Source organism: Pipistrellus kuhlii, unplaced genomic scaffold, assembly GCF_014108245.1.
Source record: "Pipistrellus kuhlii isolate mPipKuh1 unplaced genomic scaffold, mPipKuh1.p scaffold_m20_p_31, whole genome shotgun sequence".
NCBI lineage: Eukaryota > Metazoa > Chordata > Mammalia > Chiroptera > Vespertilionidae > Pipistrellus > Pipistrellus kuhlii.
This window is the reverse complement of record NW_023425531.1, coordinates 6,601,184-6,608,033: the sequence shown is the minus strand read 5'-3', so window position 1 is coordinate 6,608,033 and position 6,850 is coordinate 6,601,184. Positions and strand designations below refer to the sequence as shown.

At 65.0% G+C, this 6,850-nt stretch overlaps 1 protein-coding gene across 1 annotated transcript; it reads left to right on the top strand.

Moving 5' to 3' along the window:
* Nucleotides 1-461: 461 nt before the first annotated feature.
* On the top strand, nt 462-6,467 carry TEKT4 (tektin 4). Its single transcript, XM_036460229.2, has 6 exons — nt 462-1,049; nt 3,316-3,386; nt 3,723-3,866; nt 4,502-4,724; nt 5,272-5,426; nt 6,164-6,467. Exons 1-6 carry the CDS (start codon nt 516-518, stop codon nt 6,378-6,380), a joined length of 1,344 nt encoding a protein of 447 aa, XP_036316122.1. The 5' UTR covers nt 462-515; the 3' UTR covers nt 6,381-6,467.
* Nucleotides 6,468-6,850: the final 383 nt, after the last annotated feature.

The following is a 6,850-nucleotide window of genomic DNA, read 5'->3' as shown; positions in this document are numbered from 1 at the left end:
GCATTGGAACTTGCCACCCAGAATGGGGGTGAGGAGGACATGTGCCCCACACTGGGCGTACAGCTTGCCCCCCTTCCAGGCCTCAGCCACAAGCCTTTCCCTGGGTGGCCTTGGTGTACCGTCCCCAGGACAGGACCTGCGGGGCAGATGTGGGGCAACTGTGGGAATCTGATCTCCTGCACCATGGGAGGCTGAATTCAACTCCCCATCAAAGAGACTTACACAGAGGGTGATCCCACGGGGACAGGTGAGACAGGCAGGAGCTGAGCGGCCCTGCCCAGGCACACTGCCTCCTCTGACAGATGCCAGCCAGGATGGGTGGGGTTAGAACCTGCCTGGCCCTTTAAGAGGGCCTCTGGGGGAGGGGTCTCTGTTGCCCAGCAACAGGAGGGCTTGGTCTGTACCTGTCTCCAGGAGACTTAGAGATGTCCTGTGTTGGGACAGAGTTGCCAGAGCTGCTCTGCAGACCATGCCAAGTGCCCTGCCCGCCCACCTGTGGCCAGGCTGGCGGCGCCATGGCTCAGACGGACGTGCTGCTGACCAAGCAGCCGGCCCCGCAGACCGTGCCGCCGTGCGAGCTGCCCCCCAAGCTGTACGATGTGGCCCGCAACACAGGCGCCCACACGTCCGCGGGCCTGGCCACCGCCGGCTTCCGCACGGCCAAGTACCTGGTGGACGAGTGGTTCCAGAACTGCTACGCCAGCTACCACCAGGCCTTCGCCGACCGCGACCAGTCGGAGCGGCAGCGCCATGAGAGCAGGCAGCTGGCCGCGGAGACCGAGGCGCTGGCGCAGCGGACGCAGGAGGACTCCACCCGGAAGGTGGGCGAGCGCCTGCAGGACATGCACTGCTGGAAGTCGGAGCTGCAGCGGGAGGTGGGCGAGCTGGTCGCCGAGACGGACCTGCTGCTGGCCCAGAAGCTGCGGCTGGAGCGCGCCCTGGACGCCACCGCCATACCCTTCACCATCGCCACCGACAACCTGCAGTGCCGCGAGCGCCGCCAGCACCCCGACCTCGTCCGCGACCACGTGGAGATGGAGCTGCTGAAGGTGTGAACCCCTGGGGCTCTGGGGGACCTGCACCCGTCACCCTCGCCTTTCTGCCAGGAGAAGGGCCTGGACAGAGCCTGGCGGTGGACACGGGTGTATCCCCAGGACACGGGCTGGCCCCCTCTGCACACACAGGCTCAGGGAAGCTGGGACTAGGTCAGGGACGAGAACTGACTGGGTGCTGGGGCAGCCTGGGCTGGGGTGGGCCAGGGTGCGGCATTGTCCCTCCCTCCAAGTGTGTGTCTGGTCTGCCTTGGGGTAAGGCTGGGCTACCTACAAGGAGCGGCAGCGCCACGAGAGCAAAGAGGGGCCACATCCTGAGACTTGGGAGGTTCATGAGCAGCTGAGTGTGGGGGTCAGTTGTGGGGAGTCAGAGAGGGGGGTTGGCAACCTGGGGGAGGGCAGGAAGGTGACGGAAGCCTTTCCCTGGGTGGCCTTGGTGTACTGTCCCCCAGGACAGGACCTGCGGGGCAAATGTGGGGCAGATGTGGGAATCTGATTCCAGGCACCATGGGAGGCTGAATTCAACTCCCCATTATAGATACTTACACAGAGGGAGACCCCCCGGGGGACAAGTGAGACAGGCAGGAGCTGACAGGCTCAGTCCAGGTACAACACCTCCTCTGACAGACGCCAGCTAGGATGGGTGGGGTTAGGACCTGCGTGGCCCTTTAAGAGGGCCGGGTTGGGGGCACTGTGGCCTGGGTGCCCCAGTGTGGGGGCTCAAACACATCCCAGGGCTGGGGCTGAAGCTTGGCACTTGCCCACTTGTCCCAATCTCGTGTCTGGCGCCCCCAATTATTGTTCACATGGGGGTGAGGCAGGGCCCACCCTGTGGCAGGATTTATACCTAAGATATGTGTTGGGGCCGTTTACCTGTGGATGGGACAGACAGAGGCCTCGGAGGCAGGGAGGGGCCCAGCCAGTCCACCCCACCAGCCCTGACACCCCTCTACGTACACCCTGCGTATGAAAAGGGGCCTGGGCTGAGTCCTGGGCAGCCGTCTGAGGTTGGAGATTGGGCGTGGTCAGGGCCTGGGGCACCACTGAGTGATCCGTTGGTGACCTCAGCTTCCGGTACCTGCGGGGCAGCCCCCTTGGATCACCCTGGGCATGCGCATGACGCCTGACCCTAAGCTCCAGGAGGCTGGGTGCCCTCCCCCAAGTACACGTGTGGTGGAAACCCAGGCACCAGCCAGCAGTGTGCTGTGATGGGGCGATAAAAGGGTGGAGACTAGAATTATTCCACAAGGGTCCCCACACTCAACCCGCAGGCCCTGTGCTAGGGCAGCCCCACGAGAAGAATCAGTCCAGGAGCCTGATCCTGGTGGGGCAGACCTCTTAGCCTGCGGGCCGCACCTCTCAGCCTGGGGGCCGCATATGTGAACATGCATGAGGGATTCGGAGACAAACAGCTACCTCAGAGCACCCCTCAAGCCATCCCCCGCACCATCCCCCCAAGCTCAGGCCAGAACCTGAGCCCCCTCCGTCTCCTTCCTGACCTCCCCCAGGTTGCCAACCCCCTTCTCTGACTCCCCACAACTGACCCCCACACTCAGCTGCTCAAGAACCTCCGCAGCCTCAGGGTGTGGCCCCTCTCTCTGGAGCCCAGGCCCTGGCCCAGTAGTGCGTGGACCACTAGAGTGGCCTGAAGAGAAGCACAGACCAGGGGACAGACCCGGACACACACGGGTTAAGGAGGTGAGACTTCACATCAGGGGAAGGGTTGTCTGTCTATAGAAAAGGAAGCAGTCGAGGCAGCACAGAGAGCGGCAGGGAGCCCCCCGTGTCCTCGGTGTGGGGAAGGCCTCCCTGTGCTGTGGCCCCAAGGGGAGGCCCCACTCAGGAGGGCTCCTCGTCCCCGGGGGCCTAGGTCCGAAGAGGCTGTAGGCCCGGCTGTCCAGGGGCTGATGCCCTCAGTGCCCTGGGCAGGCTGCAGGAACAGCCCCCAGAGCCAAGGGGTGCTGGTGCCCCCAGAAGAAAAGACTCCACACAAAGCACCAAATAGGATGGCCAGAAGCCAGGAGTAAACCTTACGAGGAAGATCAGGGTTCGTGCCCCATTTTCCAGAAAAGAGAGCAAGGGTCAACAAGGCCCAAGGCCAAGCCACTCAGCTGGGGGTCAAGTGCCAGCTGTGCCCCAGCTCCCCTGGGTGTCGCCCCGAATCCCAGCCCCTCCTGGGCGTCGAAGAGGTTGCCTGTGGGCCGCAGCAGCCCTGCAGCCCTGCGGCCAGCAGGTCTTCACAGGGACGGGGTTTCCCTCCCAGGAGGCGGAGCTCATCCGGAACATTCAGGAGCTGCTGAAGAGGACCATCAAGCAGGCTGTGCACCAGATCAGGTGGGTCTCCAGCCCCCAGGGGGACCCCTGGCCCCCCATCCCTCAGGCTGGCTTTGGGCAGGAAGTCAGGGTCACCAGGCCCTGAGGCTCAGAGAGGAGTGCAGGCTGGCAGGGCACCGGGTGATGAGGAACCCGGGCTTCCATGTGGCCCAGGCCAGCATCCTGGGGCGGAGGGGCCGCTGTGCTTGGACACTGCTGGCTCGGTGGCCTCGGTGTCCCAAGGACCCCACGCCGGGCAGATGAGGCGTGCCTGCTGTTTGGGAGTTGCCCTGCCTGGTGCCCAGCGGGCCCAGCTCCCCCCTCTGCACAGATTCAAGCCCTGCCCACTGCCCCCAGGTTGAACCGGGAGCACAAGGAGCTGTGCGAGATGGACTGGTCCGACAAGGTGGACGCCTACAACATCGACGAGACCTGTGCCGGATACACCAACCAGAGCACGGAGGTGCAGTTCCACCCGCACTCCACCAAGTTCGAGGAGAGGTGGGCTTCAGCCTCCCTACCCCCGCACAAACACCCTGTCCCATACCCTTGTCCTCCCTGCCCCCCTCCTCCTGTCTGGCTCCTGGGGGTCCTCCCAGCAGGCCCCTCCACCCCCGTCTGACCCTGAGGCCCTCACCATAGAGCCTGCAGTTCTGCTTCTGGGACCTGGGGATGGGCTTCGATCAGAACTCCTGCCCTAGTGCTCAGCACACACAGGCACCAGAGAGGCCAAGGGGCTGCGGAGGGAGGCGGGACCAGGGGTGGGGTGGGTGGGCGGGGCTGAGGCACAGGAGTGGGAGGTGGGGGGTCAGGGGAAGCCTGGGAAACTCAAGGACAAGGACAAGTGGCCTGCAGCTCCGAGAGCGGCCAGTAGGGAGCGAGAGACCGCCAACCATCTTAGCCCAGCCCGTGTGGAGGGTTGGGGGGTGGAGGGGAGAGGCACAAGGCGCTGGGTGCAGCAGGTGACGCAGGACGCTGGGCGGCGCTGGAGGGCGTGAGGCAGAGCTGGGGTAGTGGTGGCTGGAGATGCTGGACTGTAGGGGGCGCGGGGACAGGAGCGCGAGGAGGGCCTGGTGGGACCCAGAGCGTTGGCGGACGCACCCAACGACCCTGCTCCACCCGCTCCCCGCCCGCAGCGCCTCCATGCCCGAGACCTGGGCCAGGTTCACGCAGGAAAACCTGCAGCGCGCCGAGCGCGAGCGCCTGGCCTCCTTCAACCTGAGGGGCCTCATCGACTGCATCCTGCGCGACACGTCCGAGGACCTGCGGCTGCAGTGCGACTCCGTGAACCTGGCCTTCGGGCGCCGCCTGGAGGAGCTGGAGGACGCGCGCCACAAGCTGCAGCATCACCTGAACAAGGTGCGCGGATGCACACAGGCCAGCCCTGGGGTCTGGGTGCCCACAGCCAGAGAGAGAGCCGGCTCCTGTGCCCCTCCTCTCCCGCCCCCTGGCCACTGTGCCCTGGTCAGGACCAGGCCTGGCCCCTGCCCCTCCTCTGCCCCTCCGCCCTGAGCTCCACCCCTTCCTGCACCCTCACTGAGCCAAGGAAAACCCAGGTGATGCTAGTGTTTGCCTACTGGCACTGCCACCTGAGTGACTAACAAGGAGGGACCGTCAGGTGCGGGCGGGAGAGAAGATGGAAGGAGGTGGTCCGGGCCCAGCAGGGCTCTGACCCCAGGCTGCTAGAGCCGCTTTTGCTGCTTCCAAGTCTCTCTGGTTGTTGACCACCAGCTTTGTGGTCTCACCCCCTTGGGTGCTCTTGAGAGGGCCCAGGGAGCTGTGCACCCCCCCCCCCCGCCTCCACACCCCCTCCAGAGCCAGTGGACAGGCTGCTCGCTGGACAGCCCTAGGGCTCAGGGACGCAGCCTGCCTCGCCTGGGGCCCATGGGGACTGTCTTGTGTGCAGACGCTTCGCGAGATCTCAGACCAGGAGCACAACGTGGCCGAGCTGAAGCTGGCCATCAGGAACAAGGAGCTGCCTCTGAAGGTGGCGCAGACCCGCCTGTACCAGCGCTCACAGCGGCCCAACGTGGAGCTGTGCCGCGACACCGCCCAGTTCAGGTGCAGTCCCAGGGCGAGCCAGACCCCCGCCCCTACCCCCACCCGGGCGCTGCCCAGGCCCCCTCGGTCTCTGGGACCCCCATGACACCCGTTCCCTAGGCACACAGGTAGATGAGGTGAGGAGACACTGGGGTCTCACACTGGCACCGCTCACACACGCAGACATTTGCACACCCCACTCCCTCCCAGCACAGCTGGGCACCACGTGGGCCACGGAGGGGCATGGTGTCAGGAAGGGGTGCCAGGGCCCGTGGGCACTTCCCCACATCCCCCGGCGCTGTGCAGTCTTCCCAGGGAGGAGTCTCGGGTCCGAGCACTGAGTCCTGCCTCACAGGCCAGTTGCACCTCTGGTGGCACGGGGGACCCTCGTCCTGGGCTGGGGCCATGGGTGGGACCAAGTCCTTTGTTTTTCTAACTGACTGAGCTGCCCTGGTGAGTAACTGACCCCACCCGCCCTGGCCTGCCTCCCTTCCGGTTTCTTGATTTTGTTCAGAAAACGGGGCTTCACTCTGCTCCAGGGGTCCGTCCTGCTTCCAAGCATCAGGACTAGAAGGAGCCTCAGGGAGCCTTCGCCCCGGGCCACGCCCCCATTCCACCAGGAGCTGAGGTTTGACGTCCTCTTATGGCTGCTCACCAGGGTTTCTAGCCTTTGCATCTCCGGTCTTGTCCCTCCCCGCCCAAAGGCCTGGTGTTCTAGTGACCGCCAAGCTCATTCCTCCTTCCACCAAATCCCCTAGGCTGGTGAGTGAGGTGGAGGAGCTGAACAGTTCCCTCGCCGCGCTGAAGGAGAAGCTTCTAGAAGCGGAGCAGTCGCTGCACAACCTGGAGGACACACGCATGAGCCTGGAGAAGGACATCGCCGTCAAAACCAACAGCATCTTCATCGACAGCCAGAAGTGCATGACCCACCGCGCCCGCTACCCCACCATCCTCCAGCTGGCCGGCTACCAGTGACGGGCCGGCCCCGCGGCACAGCCTCCCCGCTGTCCTCCCCAGATTCGAGCAGGGACCTGTCCCCCGCCCCCCAAATAAAGAGCACGTTTGCTTCGTACCTGTGGCATGGGGCTCCGAGTGGAGCCTTCGCAGTCAGTTCCTCACGCCCAGTGCACGCTCAGTTACCACCCGCGGAGAGGGGTCAGCCAAGGAGAGGCTCCCCCTCACCGCTCCAGCTGACCTCGTGAGGCCAGGCCCCTCCCCGGCTCCCAGCCATGGCCCCCTGCGCCCCCTGCAGGATGCTGCTGAGTAAGGGTCACCTCTCATCCCACGGAGGCCACACCACTCGTCACAGCCTCTGGTTCCTGCAGCAATAACCTGCTCTTTGTCCTCCCCAGGCCCGCCAGGCTGCGGTGCTGAGGCCACCGGCTCTCCCCTCGGTATTGGGAGGTGAACCGGGGCAGAGGTGCCAGACACACTGTCAGCCTGCT